The 24024-nt window shown below is 36.6% G+C and overlaps 1 protein-coding gene across 1 annotated transcript; it reads left to right on the top strand.

Moving 5' to 3' along the window:
- The first annotated feature begins 22909 nt into the window (after positions 1–22909).
- Positions 22910–23643, top strand: LOC103658053 (enhancer of rudimentary homolog). Its single transcript, XM_008685533.2, has one exon. The coding sequence runs from the start codon at positions 22936–22938 to the stop codon at positions 23248–23250; it is 315 nt and encodes a 104-aa protein (XP_008683755.2). The 5' UTR covers positions 22910–22935; the 3' UTR covers positions 23251–23643.
- Positions 23644–24024: the final 381 nt, after the last annotated feature.

Here is a 24024-nt window from a genome sequence, read left to right as displayed (position 1 = left end):
TGTAATATAATCCCAGTTATCCCACCATTCTGCTATGTCTCTCCTATTTGCAAGGCACCGTGCAAGTGGAAGTTTCTAGAATTTGATGCAAAACTCCGAGTGTGGTTTGACCCAGGCAAAGTTTTATTTGGTGGTCTCTGGACACTGCTATAGACATAGTACTGTCTATCTTGGAAAGTATATTAAATGGAGGAACACTGAGCTTTTGATCAACTTAAACCTGTACTGTTAAGCCATGTCTTTACCTTCTAATACTGATGAAATTGAATTGTTAGCTTGGAATGCAAAATATTATATCTATTAAATTTCAATTGCATAGATTTAGCCAATTGTACCAGACTGTTGATTATTTTTGCTCCATCTCTGACTATTAATAAACGGGTCATCAAACTTTGGCTGGTGAGCCAAATCCAGCTCAGTGCCTTTTCTATAAATAATGTTTCATTGTAAAAGACCCATGTTGTCCTTCTTTTTTAAAAATGCATGGTCTATGGCTGTTTTTATCCTGTAAGTGACAGCAGAGTTGAATACTTAGGACAAAGACTATATGGTCCATGGAATGTAAAACATTTACTATTTTGTCATTTATAGGAAAACTTTCCCATCCCAGAACTAGTATGTCGGTTGTCCTTTCTGCTTTCTTGCAGGTTCAGTGAGAATGCATCTATGTCCTCAGGAAGACTGGATTAAAGGGTTGGATGGAGTAGGAATATCAGAACCAAAAATCCAACTGGACATAGATAATCATTATTTTTGTATTAACTAATTTAACCTGATGTGTTCCCAAGTAATGAAACTCACTCAGCCCATGTTTCTTGCTCTCACAATGGAATGCCTTGCTGACATTCAGGTATTCCCTCTCTGCTACACTCTTGAGCGTATCAGCTCAGAAACACTCAAAAACTGGAAACAGCTTACCTGAAAGGACTTCTTAAGAACCCATGTTTGCTCTTAGAACTCATTATTTTTCTAAGTGCCAGCACCAACCCATTTTTCCCCCCTCAAATGTATTTCTCAGAAAACTAGTCCTTGTAGGACCTTGAATAAAGGCTTCCAAAGCCAAATAATTTGATAAAATCATGTATTCTATACCCTTTTCTCTGGAGTCTCAATACACATTAACATGTTAAAGGGTATGAAACTTCTACAAGAAATGTATCTGGTTAAGAGGAGTCAATACTTTGCTTCCCCACATTACTTAGCTACAACACGCTCTTTTCTTCTTATAGCATTTATCCAGAAACTTTGGTGGAAGAAACTTTAGAAAAATTTATAAATTCCCTTGAGGAAGAATGTAAATTCAGTGAGCCTTGGATGTTGAAAGCTATTTCCTGAGGGCATTAGAAGTGGGAGGAAAATAAGCAGGAATAGTTTGGAGTATGAAAATAACTCAGAACTTTAAAAATAATAATATAACTCTATTTTAAGAATGAATGTTGATTTTGCTGTTTTGCCTGAATTTACTAGGCTGAAGTGATAGTAGTTGAGTTGATGTAAGAGTAAAGAATACCCTTGATTTTATAAAAACAGCTAATTATTAATTATCATAGAAATAGCAATGGCATGGACAAAAAGAGTAAATCATATCAGAAGTGTGAAAACCTTCCATGAAGACTGGAGTTATTTCTTCCTTACTAGTAAACCCACAGCTCATTACCTTGCAAATAGTAGGTACTTACCTAATTGTTGTTGAGTAAGTTTGCCAATAAATAAAAGCCGAAATTATATAATATTATGGTTCTACCAAATGCCATGTAATAGAGATATTTGTGGTAAGGCAGGAAAAATTCACTATTTTTAATTGTTTTTTTCTACCAAAATATACATAAAAACCAGGTATCCCCAAATAAAAAATGAAAGAAATATGAGTTTAGCCATTCTACAAATGAAAAGTAAACAAAACAAAAAAGTTTTGATTCAATCAAAGCAGTCATGCTCAGTATTTCTGTATTCATGGCCACAGAGTCAGAGCCCAAGGATCAATAACCATCAAGCTGTCTGATTTCTGAGTTTGAAATTTAACATACACATTAATGCAGACCATAAAATTCAGTAACATAAATGTGCAAATGTTGCAGATAAGGACCTGCAGATTCCCCCTTAAAAATACGTTGGGACTATAATTTTAGTACTTCTTTTTTAAACACTTGAGTGCACTATTTTTCAATGCATATTTAAACATAATGTTTTAAAATATTTATTAATCACAGTGATATCATTTAGGAAACCACCGTCCTAGAAAAACCTACTGAGTCTCCCTCCAAAAGAAAACTCCAATATTTTAGTTCTTTATGACACAAACTTTTCAAACCACCTCTATACATTTTCAGTGTCATATTCAAATTTTATAAATTCATATATTCAAATTTATTTCCTTGAATCTGAATTATTTAGTGGGGAGAAATACATATTGTTAGTAGGTTTTGTTTGTTTCTATTTTAGAAACTGGATGTCCTAGAGACTGCTAAAAGAAGGTCACCCTTTCCGGCTGGCTGTGACATCCGACACTCCACTGATCATTAGGATTAGTTTGACTAACTTGCTTGGTTAAATCAAAATACATGTGGTTTATATCACATAATCCTGCTAGGGCCACTTATTTAAAAAAGAATGTTGGCTTCCAGGTTTTCCCATTTTGGGGGAAGAATTATTAGGTAACTCTTATTTTACTTTTTATGATTATCTATCATAATATGCCTCTCACACACACACACACTGTTGGGTTTTGTCATTTTCTACAGAAAGGTTTTTTTTCTCATTGTTAAATTTTATGTCAATTATATCTCAATAAGAAATTACTTTAAACTCTTTTTGTCAGATTGATTAGTTTCTGATCAGTTGGTTAAAACACATTACTTTATTAACCCTATGTCGGCTTCTCCACTCGATTCTAATCTCTTTCAGCTCAGATACCACGCTTTATTGATCTCAGGAATTCCCACAGCATCTGGCAAATAGTAGTTTTTCAAAAATATGTTTTAATGATTCAGGAATGACACATACACATAAAACCTCTTGTGGTAGAATGTAGCATGCAGTAGACACTCAATGAATATTTCGCTGGAAAAAGGATACCGTCAGAGTTTCTCAACGAGTCACTGCTTTGTCTGAAGCCCTGAGTGCTTGTTAGTCATGGCCCAAGAATGTCAAGATTTGTCTTCAAATACATCAGCATTGCTGTTCACGTACCTCCATGCATGTTCCGAAGCATGCGCCCTGGAACCCCGCTGTGGTTCACATCTTACTGCCTCCTCCTATCCGCTGTAGAGCTTTGGCAAGTCATTGAACCTATCTGACCTAAATATTCTGATCTATAAAATAACATTCAGGATTTTGTGTGAATTAAATGATCAAAAAGCCTAATGCATGTGATAATAACTCAATTCTTCAAGAAGCTAACATTCTTTAAAGATTTTATTATTTATTTGAGAGAGAGAGAAAAAGAGTGAGAGTGAGAAAGAAAGGGAGAGAGAGAGAGAGCGCACAAGCGCACGAGCAGGGGAAAGGACAGAAGAAGAAACACACTCTCTGCTGAGCAGGGAGCCCAAAGTAGGGGTTCAATCCCAGGACCCTGAGATCATGACCTGAGCCAAAGGCAGACGCTTAACTGACTGAGCCACTCAAGCACCCAAGAAGCTACTATTATAACTTATCATCCAAACTTTAAATTTTTAATCGGATTCACACTCCATAAAGATTGAACATTTAAACACCATTACTGATCATATTTTTGGTAAGTAGCACAATTCCTCAAAATCCTAGCTGTCAATGGAAATAGCCTTTCATGTTACGGATTCTGACTCTGAAAGTCCCTGCCATTGAGACGTTTCCCCAGGAAGAGTTTCTTTTTCTATTCTTTATCTTTATTATTCTATCCATCAAACTTTTGGTATTTTCCTTTTTATCTGCTCCTCAGATCTTATAACAGGCATCCATACTCCCACTTCGCAGAATATACACATCAATATTTTGCTCTCTGTTTCACAGACATCACCAAAACCTATTTGACTGCTCCATTCTTAACCTCACCTTTCCACCGTCTGTCTTAAGTTAGGGTATAGTCTTCTGTTTTGATTTCTGTGTGTATTCCATAAGACATAATTAGCATTGTTTTGACTGTGATGTTTTTTAAGTTAGGTGAATGAAATCAAAACTGTATACATCTTCTGTGTGCTTACTGTCTCCCTCTCTCAATATATGTCCCAGAGATTTCCCCATGGGTTGCATAGCTAGTACTCCTCATGTTTATATCTATACGGACAGTGAAGCTGTGACTATTGATTTGGATGCCCACATCACTGTCATAATCAATATTATACCATGGAACTGTTTTGTAATATTTCATCTTATTAGTAAATCTCACTTCATATAAAACCTTTCATTTATTTACAGACTATTAGGTCGTTTACAATTTTATACTTTTACTAAGAATATTGTAATACAATAATTGTCCCTGGTACACCTACATGAGAGTTTCTCTAGGCCCATAATACACATTTGAGTAGAATCTCCTGAAAAAAATTTTCAAGATGATGATCCTATTCCTAGTGGTTGGATCCCTTTTGGTATAGGTTACTTTCCTATATTTCCACATGCCTCAAACCAAAATCAGTTCTCAATCATTTTTGTATCCTCTGTAGTAGTGTCTGGCACAAAAAAGTTTCATTCAGTTTTCTTTTTAATTTCTTGGGGTTGGTGAATAGAATTCAAGGGGACAAATGTGTTGCATAGAAAAAATGATATCTGTACTTTTCCTAACCTCTAAGTAAAGTTGATCTTTGATTTCAATCATAAATATACGCTAACAAAAAAAAAAAAGTAATATTAGCAGGACCTGTGATTTTTTTCACCAACGGAAAGAAAGATATTTTCATATCACATTATAGCTATTGCAGATGTGTCAAAATATCTCTTATATTTACCACTACTCTAAAATTATGGTAGTTATCAGATCCATCCCAATATCTTCTTATTTAATGTCTTACTAAAGAAACATGCTTATTAGAACATCAACATTTAAAAATATTTTTCTATTACTGTATTTCGATATACTTGAATTCTTTTATAATCCTCTGCGTTTTTAGACATTATCCTGATAAGGAGATTACAGGATACACAAGAGGTTCATGGCACAACGAAGGCTAAGACTCCATTAAATGTTAGTTCTTAAACCTTCCCTTTGCTCTTTTCACTCCCCGACAGGCCTTACTGGAACCTCTCAATGTACTGAGAAATGTCAAGTCCTGAGAGACAATTTGTTAATTGAAAACGAAGCAACGCCACTTAGCTGTTAGCCTGATGTTCAACTCTCTGTTTTTGGTGAAGCCTGGATCTCCTTGGGGATCCCACTTGTTCATGTGTGAATAGCACCACCACTGAATTCAAAGCATCACGCTATGGCTCTCACCTCGAAGCAGAAATAGAAGGAAAACTCCAAAGGATTTAGAAAGATGTATTGTTCAGTTTCCTTAGTAACAGCCCACTTCAGAAACTGAGCTCTCATCTTTACCTCTATTTCCCCACTTAAGGTCTTTAATCTCTCTTTATTTCTGATTACTTTGGGTGGGTGTTATGTTCCTGAGATCGTCTACGGTTTAGGCTTTTAAATTAAACTGCATCTGTGCTCCTAATTGCGGTGATTCCATTTTTTTTCATTTATTTTTTATTGAATACATTTTTCATGTGACACTGTGTAAGCTTAAGGTGTACAGCACGTTACTCCGGTACATTTATATACTGTTGTATATCTGCCATTGTAGTGACGTTTCTCACGTTAGACACACTTAGAGCACCATATTATTGTTTATATTCATTCTGCTGTGCATTAGATCTCTATGGCTTATTTACTACTCATTACAAGTGGCAATTCCATTTTAAAGGATGTATTTCCCTCCCATTCACCACGGGAGATATTGGGCCTTCTCACGCCAGCCAGGCCACTGCTATTTCCACTGTTGATGTTAGACAACCAAGATTGTGTCAGCTACCTTTGGAAGGAGACAGCATGGGGGAAACTAGCTCATCCTTTCAGCAACTCCTAAGTAGAAGTTTTACTATTTCCTGTTGAGAGCTCTGGCAAAGAGTAAACTTTGATAATTTAGGAGACCTTACTCTGCAATGGAGAACGTGTGCTTTGTGAGTTTAGAAACTTGCCGAAAGTCAGTCTCATGATGCCCCTCATTTTGGGGTACTCATTTTCATTACTATGCTGCTTTCTTCAATGTCTATTTCACTGTTCATTTCACTGATAACATCTTCCCATTTGTATTAGGTCTAGGATCTCCAGAGGGTCAATTGAAAAAAATATATATATATGTATAAACCATGTGAGCTAATTCCTTATAATTAATCATACTATTTAATAAGTCATAATAAGTCATATTATAATATGATTATTTTATATGATAAATCATTATATATAAACCACAATAAATCGTATTATATTTTATTATAATGAATTCCATTATATATAATAAATAAATCACATCATAATAATATCATATCATACATGATTTATTATAGATAATTGGCTCACAGGATTATGGAGTCTGAGAAGTCTCATGAGAACTGAGAAGTTTGCCAGTACTTGGCAAACTGGAGATCTATGACAGCCGATGGTATATTTCCAATCCAAGTCTGAATCCAAAGGCAGGAGGTGATGATGTCCCAGCTGAAAATGGTCAGAGAGAGTGAATTCTCCTTTTCTCAGGCTTTTGTTCTATTCAGGCCTTCAATAGATTAGAAGAGGGCCACCCACATTAGAAGGGCAATCTGTTTTACTCAAATTCAATTCAAATGTTAATATTATTTAAAACCACCTTCATAAATACATCTAAAATGTTTACCCACATATCCAAGCACTCCATCCCTTCTCCCCATGACCCAGCCAAGTTGACACATAAACTTAATCTTCACACCAAAAATCGGTGTTTATTATTCCCTTTATGCTAGGTTCACTGTTAGCAAACAGTTCTATGACTTTAGTTTCTTTCCCCAGAGAATACTCAAGAACCCCCTCCCCCATCTACTTTTTTTCTATTTTAAAGCCTAGAGATCATCCAGTTTCTAGAACTTGCCCTTAAAGCTCATTCAAATCAAGGGTGTTGAAACTTCACAAAGCACAGCAGAAATACAGATACTCTTCTAGCTCTCCATTGAGAATTCTATTATTTTTCCATCATTTCTTCTTTGAGGTTCTTATCATTAGATATTATACTTCTAGCCCATCTAGGGCTGTCATTTACCAACTTTACTCTCCCCATTCATTTAGGAATTTGGTTTCTAGAGTATGTTCTTTTCCGTTCTCACATCCATTTTAGTGACTTCAATGTCTTTGTATATAAGTAATCCTACCTCCAAATTTACTGTGCTTTTTGAGTCTAAAATTTTGCTCATAGTCAATCCTAACCCACACTTGTAGTAGGTCCTGAAACTTGTTGTTAGTTCAATTGATCAATTTATGAAGTTTTCAACTTTAATACATCAATATTTCATCATATTCTTCTGTCATTCCAGATGTCCTTCTTATATTCCTTTGACACCTGTTCTTTGTTTTCTATTTCCCTGAACCTTTCTTTTTCTCTACTATCATTAGTAGGCTTCCTTTCATGACTCTGATCCAGCTGATACTGTCTAGATCATTGATTCAATCTCTTTATTGCCAAGATCTTTAATGCTTTCACCCTCTAGATTTCCAGAACATTTTTTTTCTGAAAACTCCTAAACTCAAATCATTCCAACCACTTATAGTCTTTATCTCTATATGTAGGGTGTTGAGTGATATTTAAGAAAATCATATTTTGGATGTGGATTGGTGTCTCTACAAACATAGAATCTGAATTGGCTAAAGAATAAAGGTCAACCTCTCAGCAAAGCATAAGAAGAATCTGTGATGTGACCCCGTTTACCTCCTTCTCTAGGCATATTGTTCAGTAAATCCCTCTTTGCTTTCCCGTCAAGAGCTGTGTAACTAAGATCAGAAACTTCACCCTAACTGTAAGCTAACAAGGTACCCTACCACAATTTCATGGATGTTGGCAGAAAACACAAGACCTCTGGAGTAGAGTGTGTAGTAAAGAATTTAACCTTGCCCAAAGAGAAGTCTTGTCTTGTCTTGTCTTGTCTTGTCTTTTCTTTTCTTTTCTTTTCTTTTCTTTTCTTTTCTTTTCTTTTCTTTTTTTCCTTCAGTTCCTGGGGATACTCTCTAATCCCTTGAAATGTATTGCTTGAAAAAAGTTTCTTCGTTTACCTGGGAGCCTTGAGCCATGCTAGATAGTGTGGCAGCATGATTTATAACGGGGGTTTTAGGTCATGATGCATGACTAGATCTCTGAAGGGGATGGAGTCTAAACCTGACCACATGAGCAGTCAACATTATCCGTAAGACAGAGCCCTTTAAAGACTGGATATCAAGACCCAGGTAAGCTTCCCTGGTGGGAATACTCAGTGTGTATTATCACACACCACTACTGAGGAGAGAATAGACATATGACTCCACTGGGAGAAGGAAACTAGAAGCTCTTTTGGACCTTTTTGAAGATTTTTTTATTTACTTATTTAAGAAAGAGAGAAAGAGAGTGGGGGGGGGGAGGGATAGAGAGAATCCTCAAGCAGACACCCTACAGAGTGGGGAGCCCAATGTGGAGCTTGATCCCAGGACCCTGAGGTCGTGACCTGAGCTGAAACTAGGTTTTGGCCACTTAACTGACTGAGCCATCGAGGTGCCCAGGACTCTTTTGGACTCTGCCCCTTGTATCTTTTCCCTTGGGTGAGTTTAATCTGTATCCTTTTGCTTTAGTAAACCATAACTGTGAATGTATCAGCTTTCAGTGAGTTCTGTGAGGTCTTTCAGCAAATTGTCAAAACTGAGAGTGGTCCGAGGGACTCTTAAATTGTGTAGTTGGTATCAGAAGTGATGGTGGTCATGTGGCCTGTCCGTTAACTTTACAGTGATACAAAGGACTTTATCAGAAGTCATGACACAGTAAAGAATATGAGTTTCAAGTATGTCTAGGTTTCCCTTGTCCTCGTCCTCCCAATTTCCGTGGAGACACTTGGAGTGGTCCAAGTGGATGCTACACACAGAATGGGTTTGAAGCATAGCTGAGGAACCCCGAACTTGGGGAATTTATAATATATATATTTATATATTTATATATATATAAATATATATATTATACTGGATATAAACCTGCCTACCCAGGAGAGATAACCTTTATCTTCCAAGGCTGTACATAAACTCACCCTTTGCTCTAGAAGGAGTCACTATCTCTATCTTCCAAGGTTATTTGCTTTTGAAGGATCTTTAAAAAGGTAGTTTGGAACAACAGGGCAGTTGATGTCCTTTTTTGCATGATGTATAAAAATATTTGAGACTTATGGAGAACTGTCTTCCAACAATTCTGTGCTTCAGTCACACCAAGCTACCTACGCTTGTCCTAAAGTATTTTCCTAGATCTGTTTTGTTTGTATTTCCATTCTACCTGAAATACACTGATCACTGTGACAAATATTATTCCTCTTTCAGATTCTTCTCAAGGGTGTCATATCCCAAAATCGCTTTTCAATATGCCTTTTACCTGCCCCTAATCATTAACCACCCCTCTTTGAGCCCTAATTTATCCTCCTCAAGTTTCCAGCACAATGATGACATCTCTCCTCTGTCCTTGTTTGTTTAAGTGATTTTTTTTTTCTCTGCTAAAAACATATAGGGAATACTTCTGATTTCTCCTTTATCCCCTGGGTAGCATTGTTCTGATGCATGGTGTCTGCTGGAAAATTTGTTGAAATGGAGAACTATCCCATATTCTGATAAAACATTATTTCTGTTTTATTCAGAAAGTTTAATGTTTAAGATAAGGACAGAGCACAAATAAAGTTGGTTCTGATGTTTCCAACTACATTCATGCTATTGATCAGGAAAATAGAATTATTTAGTAACCCAAGACTTCACTTTGTGTCTATAATGGTCCTCTTCATGGTACCCAAAGAACAGAATTCATACATTTTTTTTCCCATAACCACTTATTTCCTAGAATCTAGCTATTTCTCACCCTCTTCATTTCTATCACCTGCGTTTAAGACACTACTTTCCACCTACTTTACTTAATAGCTTCCAGTGTGTCATCCTTCTACATTTGCCCTCTGGAGTCACATTACAGCAGTTGGAGTGTTAATTTTAAAATATAAATCCTGCACCCCCCACCACCACCACTTAAAACCCTCCAACAGTTTTCTCTTATCCTCATAGTAAAAGCTAAATTCTGTATGATGACTTCCTTAGGGCTATTGTACAGATTATTTTCCCTGCCTCAAATGCTCTTCCACCAGCTAATTCATGTGAATAACCATTAACCTTAGGTATCACTACTTAATGAGTACCTTTTTAAAGATGATTGTCCTAAACTCACTACTGGAATTACAAACTGTGGCCACACCCCAAGCATTCTTAATTTTACTCTTGACAACTTTTGCTTTTTTTTTCAGTAACAGTTATAACTTTCTACCATGCTCTATATCATTTGCTCTTTTTCTTTGCTTGTTGTTTGCTGTAGACTTTTTCCAGAATGTAAGCTCCATGAGAGCGGAGATATTTGTCTGTTTTTCCACTGATGATATCAATGCACATGGAGCAGTGTCTGGAGCAGGGTAGTTTGTTGATAGATATTTTTTCTGTGAATCAATTAATGGATAACTTAGGCACACTTAAACAATTGTTATTACTATTTATGTCATTACCAATTACAAGAGGGGACGCTCAGGGTTGGAGTGAGAATAATAATAAGAATACATTGGGAAGACTGAATTTAAGGCACATTCTGGACAATGTGAGTCTATAGACACTCAGAATCGACCCACCCACTCCCCCTCTGAGGCCCTCTAACGTGGTGTATGTTAACATGGCACCACCTATGTGCACCTACGTGAACTGTCCATATGGTGTGTGGCTATCTCTTTTAGAGTAGGAGGAAGGAATGATTTTTAAGCCTATGAAGTATGCATTTAATCTAATATTATAATATTAGCAGTGTTCCTATCCTTCAGTTACATGTATAGTCTATTAATTTACATTTTATTTTATTATTTAGATAATAATTTATCATTTCATTTAATTTTTTATTCATTTTTTCTGTAAGGTAGGTCATCTATTTCCCACAATATACAAATCTGTCACTTTCCTTTCCTTGGAAATCATATAGTCTGGTACTAATTTTTGCTTTGATAACTGTAGGAGAAACCAGAACAGAAATATGTCTCAAGTGAAGCAACGCATGAACAGGGTGTGGTTTCTTCTGTATTAGATAATTATGCCTTCGGGGTATTACAAATCAGGAAGCGTAACTCTGAGATCTTGATTTTGGGGGCATGTGGTTTTCCATGGATAACACACTGGAAAGATGTAGGTGTGTGGTTATGAGGATGACACATACGATTGACCCTCAGAAATTTATTTTTACTGTAATAGGTAACTAACTACTTGTGAATCATTGAGCTAGAATATAGAGGATATTTTATCATGTTTTATAATAGCTAGATTTATAAATATTTCCTCTGTAAGATCGACTCAATTCATTTTTTTCAGTTCTTTTCCTCGTCTTTCTTCAAGCAAAAAGTCTGATTCTAGGCATTTTCTTAAAAATAAGTTATCCTTTCCTCCCATAAAATGAAATTTTAATATAATCTTTTAAGTGTTTTTTTAGTTTCATTAACAAGACTTTTATTTATCTTCCCACAATTAACTAAGAGTTTGTAAATAAGTAAATTGTTGATTTTTTTTTTTTTTTTGCCTATAGCTTTCCAGTGTCCTATTCTTAAAGGCAAGTTACCAAGCTTCAGTGCACTGTGCATATCCATATATTGAATTAATATCTATCAAGGATAAAGCTGAGAGACAATATTTTAAGCAATCCCCGATGTAAGAGCAGACAGAAACTATGCTCCGCAGTGTCAGGAACAAGTCGTTGCATGAACATGTTCTGCAAACAACTAGGTATTTAGATCTAATGAATATTTCCTACTTGGAAAATAAATTGCTGATGTGCTTCCTGGCACTGTCTTCCTACTGCCAGAACACATCATGTTTTTCTTTTGAAAGATCTTTCATAAAAAGAGCTCTACCTTCAATCAATTTGAGCTAATCCTTACATGCTGTGTTCCGTTATTGCACACTAGGGAAAAATAAACACTGAGTTTCATATTATGAAAATAAACCCATGTTCTCTCTGTTGTCGAATGTTTCTCTCGCTTTCTCTCTACTTCCTTCCCTTCCCCTCTCCCCTCCCTCTTCTCCTTCTTCCCCACTCCATCCCCCTGTCCCTCTCTTCTCCCTCCTCTCCTTGCTCTTTTCTGTCCTCCGTCCCTCTCCTTCTCTCCCTTCCTCCCTCCCAATCTCCCTCTCACCCTGTCTCTTTCCCTCTGTATTTGAAAGAGTCAGAAATCCTCCTTCTTGTTCTGTTCTTCCTATAATTTCTAATGGGCAGGGTGATTTTATATACAATTAGAAGTCCCTGCCCCTTCAACAGAGTAGTGTGCTGTGCATAATAATACCAATTTGTGTTTGTGGCTATACCTACAAGGACTCAAAAGTACTAAGTCAGTATGGTAAAACATGCTGGTAAACGTTCTGTCATCTTATTGTTTATCATTAGTTGCATAGGATAACCATCGATTTAGATACAGGCAATGGGAATTAGACTCCAAGGGGTTGAAGTAGAATCTCTCAATACGTGTCCTGAGAATTCATTTCCAAGAAAAACATGAGGGATCTTTTGTTGTTATTCTTGTTATTACTTAAAAACTTCTTGTTAATTTTTATAGTGACCTCAAAAGTCAAAATGTTCTAGGTTCAGTGCCAATTATTTTAAAATAATAATATATTTGATAAAATTTTGGGTGACTAGTAGTAAAACTTGTAAGTTGTGCGGTAGAATACAAATATCCTGTGATTTTATGGGTATAACCTCAGGTGATCATCATAATAGTCTGGTGAGGACAAATAATTATTATTTTTGTCAAAAAATGTCAAAAAATATTATTTTCCCCACATCAGAGAATTCCCCAGTGGCAAAATGAAACTCTGGGTCATCTGACCGAGAGTTGGGCATGTCATGTGTAGACTTAGGGTCTTCTAGGAGGATCTTCAGTTCAACGAAATGATCGCTTCCAAGCCACCTCAGTCTCCATAATTTATTATCATCGGGAATGCAACAAATATATAGGAATTCATCACATATAAAAGAATTCATTCCACTTTTAGAAAGCACTAGCTTTCAGTTATTTGTGAAGTTGTGAAGTGCAATTTGCTTGCCGAAAAAATATTCAACTACATTAAGCTCCCAACTATATACTCCATGCACTTTGAACTTATCTCAGTGTGAGATATTTTTTATAATTTTCACCATCATTGCCTTTGACTTGAGCTTGAAACCAAGTAGATTTGAATCACTTAATTCCACTCAACTTGAATTTCTGAAATTGAATCCCTTGAAAAATGGGGCAGTTAAGTCAGACCAATGTTTTCCAACCCGCACTGCACTGCAATGTAATTATCAATGATAATAAGTCAGAGGGAGTAGGGGGAAGACAGCCAAGGAGGAAGTGAAGGAAGATTTGGGTAAAGGTGGTAATATTTGAACTTGGCTGGCCTTAGATCAGAGGGAGGACCACTTATAGTTATAAAAGTTGGTGATTTTGTAAACTCTACCTTGAGTTCTTTTGAAATGGTTTTGGTGGTTTATATGGTATCGAGATATTTGTATGGAAAATAAACTTCTCAGTATTTCAATTTCAACTTCAAACAAAAGGCAGGTAAAGGTAAAGATTCATCTGTCTTTAGAGGTGGCAAATATTAAAATACACATCTTTATTTTGAATTTTCTCTTTCCTCTTAGAAACTTCTATTACTTCAAAAATTGTTTTTTGGGGGCGATGATGAGTTTGTCCCAAAAGCTTAGAAAATTATTCAACATTAGATAACTCATACTAAAGAAATGCCACCGAAGACAGTGACTGTTCATTATTAAATTACTGATTTCTTTTATAAAAGTATGTCACTACCATCCACATTTACTTGTCCCTTCCTAACTTCAAAATTCAACTTACGATTTTTACTATTACCTAGATATACAACCAAAATATAAAAAAAAAATCACCAGAGACTCTAAAAGCAGTAGGATGTGACTCATTTAAGAAAATTTTAAATGAATAATCCTTTTATAAAAAGAAAAAAAAGGCAAAGCAAAGCTCTTTAAATCCCAAAGTTTCAAGGGGAGAGGAAGTGAACAATGTCAATGAGTTTTGGATAGGGGTGAAGTGGAACAAACTAAAGGGAATTATAGAAAATGTCTAATTTTGCTCATTGTAGTAAATATTTGTTTCATTTTTGTTGTTGTTTATTTGTTTGTGTTTTCCTGCTTCTGAATACCCTTACTATATTTGAGGACTACTTTTCTGCATTAGTCTTGTTGGACAGGTTTCATGTCTGCTACAGAAGCTGAAAATCCCAGCCTGGTGCCCCCTATCTTACCACCTGTTTAGACACTTGACTTAGTCTTAGCTAATCACATGTTCCCATATACACATTTGAATCGAGAGGAAATGAGCTCAGACTGAGGGCAGAGCAGTGACATCAATGTTTGGTTTCCAAAGGTAGTAACAGAATTAGGGTATCAGCTGAACCATGTCACATGCCCGCAGAGGCGGTTACCACTAGTTGTACTGAGAGAGCAGGGCCCCCAGCAAAGTGACCTCAAATAGGTTCTTCACATGAGCAGATTTTGGCTTGACAGTTTCTGCCTATATTTTTTTAAACTTTTTGTTTTGTTTTTTGTTTGTTTGTTTGTTTTTTAGTCTTCCCAGTGATTCAGTAAACTATCCAGCTTCTTTTCAAAATCTCTTTCAATTAACAGAGTCTGTTTCTATTGAATACAAGTAAGAATCACGATTCAGTCACTATCAAAGAAATTCTAGGTAAATTTAGGTATCATTTTATTGTTCCTAAAATACTAGCAAATATATATACATGTATATGTGTGTGTATATATACATATCACCATATATTTTATATATATCTATGTATTTAAATCTATATATGTATATAAATTGCTTATAAGATTGCATTAAACCTATATCAATAATCTGTGGCTGGCATTGCAAATTGATATGTAAATAAAAGAATGATAGATGTCTAAACTATTTTGATCTTAATAGTTTTTCTCAGTTAAAATAATTTCAACTTCTCAATATAAAATCATGATATTTCAAAACAAAGAGATGTTTGCAAAATCATAGGCTAGAATGTTTTATTTACTCAATGAAGAGTCAATTGCCTATACTCTAAGACACTGCTAGGAATAGGGATGCCAAGATGATTAACAAGTGGCTCCTAGGCGAATAAAACAGAGACATTTATTTACTATAATACTGGAAGGTAATATGGTGATATGTATTGGATCATTATAATATTCATGTTCTTGATCCAGTAATTCCACTACTGGGAATTCGTACTAAAGAAATAATAATAGAAAAAATGCTTATGAAAATATTCATTGTAACACTCCCTAAAATTGTAAAAAGATTGAAAACAAATTCAAGTCTAAAAATAGGTGTGATAGTTATTAGCACTGTTCAAACAACATGTTTTTTTTTCTTCTTTTCCGGCACATGGTGAAATTGCATTTTCTTGTGCCCTTGAAGTTAGGAAGGGACAAGTAAATGTGAATGGCAGTGACATACTTCACTTCCAGGCAGAAGCTCTACACCTGGGTGCAAGTCTTCTTCCCCCTGGATCCTTTCCCAGCTGGCCTCTCCAAGTAACAAGTCCTGGAGATGAGCCCCAGGGAACCTACAATGGGCTGGTGGAGTGAGTGAGAAATAATCCTTTGTGATTACAAACTGTTAACGTTTTGGGGTTGAATGTTACCATATCATAATCTAGGCTATTCAGAGTGAATGAATGTGTTAAATAAATAATGATCTTTAATGATATAAGTAAAAGAAGCAAAATATCAGCAAATTATGTGTACCTATGGACAAAGACCTAATAATATGAAAAAATGGAAATAATTTTGGTATGGCAGATGGGAATGTGAATTATTTTTTTTTGTACTCTTAAACTTCTACATGATAACTTAAGTTTGTAAGCTACCCAGTGTCCTTTCAAAATATTTCACAGGTAAATTTAATTTTTTTTACATGGGTTGAATTAATATTACAATTGAATAATTAATTTAAAAACAAAATTTTACATATCCTTTAAAGTTTGCATATCATGATTTTAATTCATATCTTGATAATCTATTCCTTACCTAATTCTATGCATATATTCAGTACAACCTCAGCTGATACAACCAGCCTTCTTCAAGACGCTCAGACATTTTGTGCTTCCTCCTTCCATGAGGACATTATGCAGACTGATTTCTCTGCTTAGGTAATTTTCCTTCCATTTTTTTTCCTCAGATAATTTCTAGTTTTCCTTCTGCTTTGACCTCAAGACAGACTTTTTGTTTAGATCAAAGTCCCATTTGTAGCCCTGTGCACCAACTCTTTATAATCTATCACAATTATGAGTCTACATTGGTCTGTGACTATCTAACTAAAATCTCTCTCCACTTAGGCAACAGCACCACAATGGAGGGTGTCTTCCCCTCTGTGTTGCTGGTGACTGACAGAGTGTCTCACCCCTGATAGGTGCTCAATAAACATTCATTCAGTGAATGTGTGAACAGTAATAAGTAAAATTGCTAAAACATGGAATGACTAAGTTGAATTCATAAATTTCTTATAATTGATTTTTCAATATTAATCACATAATATAATATAATGTTACAACGGAATCATATTAAAGATATATTCTAATATCAGATTACAGGTATCATAGTAAGGTGTCATTAACCCTATAAATATTAGACTATATCTTCACCATTGTGGATCTAGATTATTGTCAATCTTAGTTTCTCAGTTTTGCCTTTTAATGTTAAAAAGGAATTTTTTTCCTGTCTCTTTTTCAACCAAGGACCCAAGGAAATAAGAGCCAACCACTGCAGCATTATAGAGGAGGCAGTGGACTGCCGAGCACATCTGAAATAGAGATGCCAAACCAGTTTTGTGAAATTTGCCTAACATGCATCTTCAAGTTATACAAGCGAAGACCAAAAATTCAGCCAGAAAATTGAAGAATAGATATTTTTAGGGAAAATTGTCAGTGTGCCATGGGCAGATACAGAGCAATTGGAAAGTTTGGAGTAAAATAAGAATAGTATGATTTCACAGAAGGCAAGGAAAGCGGGTCTATCAAAAAGATGACAATGGGTGGCACTGAATGCTGTTCAAATTGAATATAATAACTTCTGAAATGTATCTCTCAGATTATTAACATCGAGGTCTTATCAAGAACTAGTTTGGTATAGTAATGAGGATAGAAATCAGATTATAAAGAATGGAAAGAAAAGAAATGAAGGGACATTTGCTGCAACATGGACAGCACTGGAGGAGATAATGCTAAGTGAAATAAGTCAAGCAGAGAAAGACAATTATCATATGATTTCTCTCATCTATGGAACATAAGAACTAGGAAGATCGGTAGGGGAAGAAAGGGATAAAGAAAGGGGGGGGTAATCAGAAGCGGGAATGAAGCAGGAGAGACTATGGACTCTGAGAAACAGACTGAGGGCCTCAGAGGGGAGTGGGGTGGGGGAATGGGATAGACCAGTGATGGGTAGTAAGGAGGGCACGTATTGCATGGTGCACTGGGTGTTATACGCAACTAATGAATCATCGAGCCTTACATCGGAAACCGGGGATGTACTGTATGGTGACTAACATAATATAAAAAAAAATCATTAAAAAAAAAGAAAGAAAAGAAAAGAAATGAAGGGAGAACTTACTTCATGAAACAGGGTTGTGATCCTCTTGCAACAACCTCTTCTCTCATCCCTCAGATCCACTACCTTGTGCTTATTTACCCTCACCTTCAGACTCTCTCCAGTTGGTTATTGCCCTCCCCCACCCTCCACCTTAAACTGTAGATTCCCAGGCCCGAGTCGGTACTCCGCGGATACTCTGCAAGGCATAAAACAGAGAGGGATGCTCCACTCTTTTGTTCTGGGTGTTCTAGAGGTAATGGATCTTCACATTAACATTTTTTTTTTTAAGATTTTATTTATTTATTTGACAGAGAGAGACAGCCAGCGAGAGAGGGAACACAAGCTGGGGGAGTGGGAGAGGAAGAAGCAGGCTCCCAGCGGAAGAGCCTGACATGGGGCTCGATCCCAGAACTCTGGGATCACGTCCGGGATCACGCCCTGAGCCGAAGGCGGATGCTTAACGACTGAGCCACCCAGGCGCCCCCACATTAACATTTTTGACTAGTGTTCTGTACTACTGACTCATTTTTAACTTAAAGTTAACTGAATGGTACAGATTTCCTTTTCTTTTTCTCCAACCATTCTTTTTTCCTTCCCTTCTTTTTTTAGGTAAATATTGTTCTTACACAGGGTCATTCTAATATTTAATTTGTCCAGTTGTCCTTTGTTCTATTCCTGTGCACTTCTTTCAGTATATACTTGTTCATGATATTTTTTGGTAACTATGGCCCCCATTCAGCGGAGCCACAGAGTTTTGATGCCTCTGTAATATGTATAGCATGCAGCCAGAGCACATCCAGCCTGTGGGGACATGTCATCCACATAATTGATATCTATGATGATACCTTCTATTTTACTGCGATACAATGGATATATAACATTATATTAATTTTAAGGAGGCAACATAAGGATTCTACATTTCTATATATTGTGAAATCACCACAATAAATCTAGTTAACATCTGTCACCACACAGAGTGACACATTTCTTGAAGAGCGATAAAAACCTCAAATAGGCAGAAGACAGTGGGGTTTGAGGACAGGCTCTGGCATGACTCTAAATAATCCCCTTCACATCAAATGTTAAAGAAAATAGATGAAAAAATGTATAAAACAAAATATACTCATATTTATACCTCCCTGGACAACTAATATTAACACTTTATATTATATTCTTCCAAATGTAGTCACTCATATAAAAAGCATATGCCTTTACCCTTACAAGCTAGAGACAATACCTATGTTTTGGATTCCAGTTAGAGGCTGTATCTTCACATCATTCAATATACATGTCTAAGTGCAGTTAATATTACTATTTCAGAATTGTATAGCATCCTTCAGCCTGTATTTCTGCATGTTTACTTCTGGTAATATTTGTTTTCATTTAGCTAAATTTTCATGGTTCTGATATTTTCCGTTTTATCATAACCCACCTCAAATGTTTTATAGATAAGAGCAGGACACAGTTATATAAAGTAGTTGGCTGGGAACATGTAATAGTTTAAAACTAGTAACTCCGTAAGTATTTACTGAGTGATTGTTAATTAAGAAAGTCATACATCTCATTGTTTCTACTTTTTAGTGAGACCTGAGTCTGTCTAAATCCCAGGTCTACTCAGATTCACGTCTGATCTTCTACAGACATCGCAGTTACTCATTACTCTCAGTGGTAAGAGTGTCTGGCTAGTGAACACTCAAGAAATGTTGGTTTTCATGTCTCTTGTCTTATAGCAAAGACTACATTATCCCCCTCTTTAGATTTCTGTATTTTGAACTTATTTCAAAGACAATCACACCATCTGTGACTTCTCGGATATTGTGACCATTTATTTCCATTTTTCTAAAGATTTCTAAGATAGTCTTTAAATCTATTTAAGATTTTTAATGCTATTTTTTAATTGCTATTTAACATTTCCTGTACATTTTCCCCCTGACAATTAGAGCTGTTGACAGGGAAAAAAAATTCTGAAGTAGAAGAGAAAAATAAATAGCTATTTCAAGCTATCTGAAGATGTGCTATTCAAATCCTTTGTGCAGTTAAGCACCTGGCATTTACTGTCTAACTTGGAGCTTGGAGAGCTTAATTTCTTTTCATCAAAGCATATTATAAAGTAGCAGCTCAAGGAATAGTCCCAGAAATTCTTAGAGATAAAAGAATACAGAGAAGGAAGGATAGAAAGGAAGGGGAAGGAGCAAAAGAGTTGACTGAAGGGCTCTGGTGCTGTCTATGGCAAGGAGGTCAGTGAAAACAGTACCATCTGGTTTTTGGAAAAGGGGCAACTGAGCTGAGATTTCAAGTGGGTTGTATTGTTGCTGTCTACCTTGCCCCTGCCCCTTTAAATTTTAGTAAAGTCTTTTCTTGATTGATACTTCTTGTGTGTTTATGTATATGTGGATCAAATAAAGGACTTGAATTCTATGTGGAATTTTCCTTGGTACCTAAAAGGGAGTTTTCAGGGGATCTGCATAATCCAAATCATCCTTTCTCTGAAACAGGAGTCCTGGGATGTTATCATCAGACTGTGAGTCTCTGGGGGCTGGACTTCCTGCAAACCACACCCTAAAGTTTTAATCCATTGTTTCAATGGTATCTTGTTCTTTAATGAGAAGTGTGAACCAGCAGACATTTGGCTTGCATTAGGAAGTAGCTTCACTTGTTCAAAAATAAGTATATTCCAGCAATCAACCGTCACTCAGAAAGCATTTAGTGAATAACCATTAGCTTCCTAATACTGTGGCTGAACCCTCAGAGATCCTAAGGCTCCTCGCCTTTAAGGACCACAGAAAACAGTTCTGGCAAGATCAACGATTCCCAAGAAGCAATTTGAGGATAATTCAGTGCCAAACGGTCTTATGTTCCTGCAAGTATAAGGAAAGCCAGCAGCAATTTTGTTCACAATGCCTCTCATAAAGTTTGACTCTAGTATTTGTTCTATATTCTATCTCAAATATTTGGCCAAAGGTTTGATATGATGGCCAGAGGGAGATACTTTCCATGTGAATATGTTGACAACATCTCTTGCATTTCAAAATTCTTTTAATAGATGGAAAGTGCAGAAGGGTGGAAAAGAGAAACCCATTGAGAATGCAAACACAAATGGAACAGGAGATGTTTTTGAATTTGAAATTCCGGCTGACTTAAAGTCTTACATTAATAGTTTTAAAAAGAATCAGAGATAATCAATTTATGGTGCCAGAATCCTCTTAGTTTTATAACTGACAGTATCCAACCTCACAGCAGCACTTGGGAGAGAAAGAGGGCTGAAATGTGTGGGTGATGGGGAAGATAGTACTTTTTGAAATAGCCCCAACAGAAGACAACTAGTAGTATTTGAAGAGATGGCCAGGAAAAACATTACTGGGTCAGTCTAGGTCAGCCAGATCTATGGTTTTGGAATCAAAACACAGTAGAATCATTTTTGGATCATTCATTGTGGGTTCCAGCAGAGTTTTCATCCAGTTCATGGCAGCAAATTTGGCTCTATGGATTGCTTTCTTAAATCTTCTAAAAAATATATTTGTGGATTTCTAAATTTCAGTGGTATTCAAGAAATAAAATTTAACAAGTGTGGCAATAATGGGGAAAGTTTGTTCAGGACGCTATCACATAAAAAATATACTTACCTGGGGATGACCGGAACATTCCACTGGGCTCAGACACCAGAGCACAACTGCTTCTGACTAACTCCAGCAACAAAGGCAGCTATATCTTTCCCTGTTCCAAATATCTTCTTTCTTCCTTTATCACAGCTGTTATTAGCATCACCTTCTATCATGCCTGTTTTTCCTCTTTGCTTCTTTTTCCTTGGTCCCATATGTATATTGACAAACGAGAGTGTAGGTGACAACTTGTTGATATAAAAATGATAGGAAAGAAAAGTGGTACCATTTCTTTATTCTTGTCTATTCTTTTCTTGCTCTCTAGTTCTTATAATAGAAGAAAGGGGGTGTGGACAGAACGTGGTAGAATTATTCAAGATATCCAAGTAAAAATGTATGAGGTAGTATCTTTTCATAATCATCAATGCTAATAATTCTAATTGCTATTTCATTGCCAAATTTTTATAAAGTAGAAGTGTGAAGGTGTCACGCAATTTCAAGAAAGCTATATTCTACTAGAGATAACAATATTAACACATTAAAATTGTTAAAATAATGTTAGAAATTCCCGAAGTTATATGGATTTCATGCTGTTTGTGCAAATGACAGGGTTGGAATTAATGTAAAAGTTTTGGTTTTCTTTTTTTAAAAGATTTTTTTAACAATAATTTTTATTTTATTTTTTTTTGTATTAGTTACTATACAGTACATACCCAGTTTTTGGTGCAGTGTTCCATGATTCATTACTTGCATATAACACCCAGTGTACCATGTAATATGTGCCCTCCTTAATACCCATCACCGGCCTATCCCAATCCCCCACCCGCCTCCCCTCTGAAGCCCTCAGTTTGTTTCTCAGAGTCCACAGTCTCTCATGGTTCATTTCCCATTCTGTTTACCCCCCCTTCATTCTTCTGTTCCTTCTCCTACTGATCTTTATTTATTTGACAGAGAGAGCGCACAAGCAAGTGGAGCAGGAGGCAGAGGGAGAGGGAGAGGGGAAGAAGCAGACTCACCAAGCAGGGAGTCCGATGCGGGGCTCGATCCCAGGATGCTGAGATCATGACCTGAGCTGAAGGCAGACGCTTAATGACTGAGCCACTCAGGTGCCCCAAAGTCTTGGTTTTCTTGATGAAAGAAGAAAGTCTGTAGAGTTTTCAGAGGAAGAGGCTTCTGGGCAGGTTATATGTGTTTTGTTGTGTTTTGTTTTAACTTGTTTCCTATTGTCATGAGGTGATCCCATGGAATTGCAACACACGGCGAACAAAACTAGGGATGACTTGCTATAAAAACCTCAGTCCTTCTCCTTTTCTCAGAGGCCAGTTGATTATAAAATGGTAAACACCGTTTCCAATAAATGCCTTTTGTTTTAGAGGCAGAGTTGTGCCACCAGAGAAATAACACAAGTCTGGTTGCGGCTAAGCTCGTGTGCGGCGGCGGTGTCGGCAGCGGCTGCAGCGAGAGAGTTTGGCGCGATGTCTCACATCATTTTGCTGGTACAGCCTACCAAGAGGCCAGACGGCAGAACTTACGCTGACTATGAATCTGTGAATGAATGCATGGAAGGCGTTTGTAAAATGTATGAAGAACATCTGAAGAGAATGAATCCCAACAGCCCCTCTATCACATACGATATCAGTCAGTTGTTTGATTTTATTGACGATCTGGCAGACCTCAGCTGCCTTGTTTACCGAGCTGATACCCAGACATACCAGCCCTATAACAAAGACTGGATTAAAGAGAAGATCTACGTGCTCCTCCGTCGGCAGGCCCAACAGGCCGGGAAATAGTTGAGTTGGAAGCAGTAGGGGGATGGGGGTGGGCTTGGAACACAGGTGTGTACAGCGTGCTGTAGTAGGAGTTTTGTATTATAGTAATCCTGTTTCCATTTTGGTATACTCTAGCCAGGATTGAATGTATTAGATGAAATGTGAGGATCTTGTTCAATCTGAAACCCCCATTGCTTCCTTCCCCCCCCCTTTTTTTTTACTTAAACATTTTTATGGTAATTTAGATGGAAGTTGCCGGTTGATGTTGGTTCCAGTCCTTCAAACTGTTCATACCTGCTTTATAACATTTACTGTACTAACCCTTCTTCAGGTTGGGGTGGGGGGGGGTGACAGTTCAGTTATGTCCTCAAGATAAAGTCTTAGTGAAAAAGGAATAAATGTTCTTTAGTTATATTTTCCCCTTGAGTGATTAAAAAAACACAAGTCTGGATCTACCAGTACATATCCTGGCTGGATGTGAATAGGAAGCATGTGTCTCATGTCATTTCCTACAGAAGAAAATGCTTTCTATTCAAAAGAAGTGTGCCTGCTAACTTCTGAGCTACCATGTTCAAAAACACTCACCAGCAGATTCGTGTTGCCGAAATCGCTGCTCCTGAACCCCCACATTTACCAAGGATAGGGCAGAAAGAATAAAAGAGAGAAGATTCCCCATCATGGCCACATTTATTAAATTCCAAAATCTCTATTCAGAACAAGGTACAGCTATCCACATTCTCTGATTGTCTTTCAAATTCTTGCTACTATACACATTTTAGGGGCCACTTGGCAGGT

Source organism: Ursus maritimus, unplaced genomic scaffold (assembly GCF_017311325.1).
Source record: "Ursus maritimus isolate PB19 unplaced genomic scaffold, ASM1731132v1 scaffold_11, whole genome shotgun sequence".
Lineage (NCBI taxonomy): Eukaryota > Metazoa > Chordata > Mammalia > Carnivora > Ursidae > Ursus > Ursus maritimus.
The sequence above is the reverse complement of the archived record's forward strand: the minus strand, read 5'-3'. Positions and strand labels throughout refer to the sequence as shown.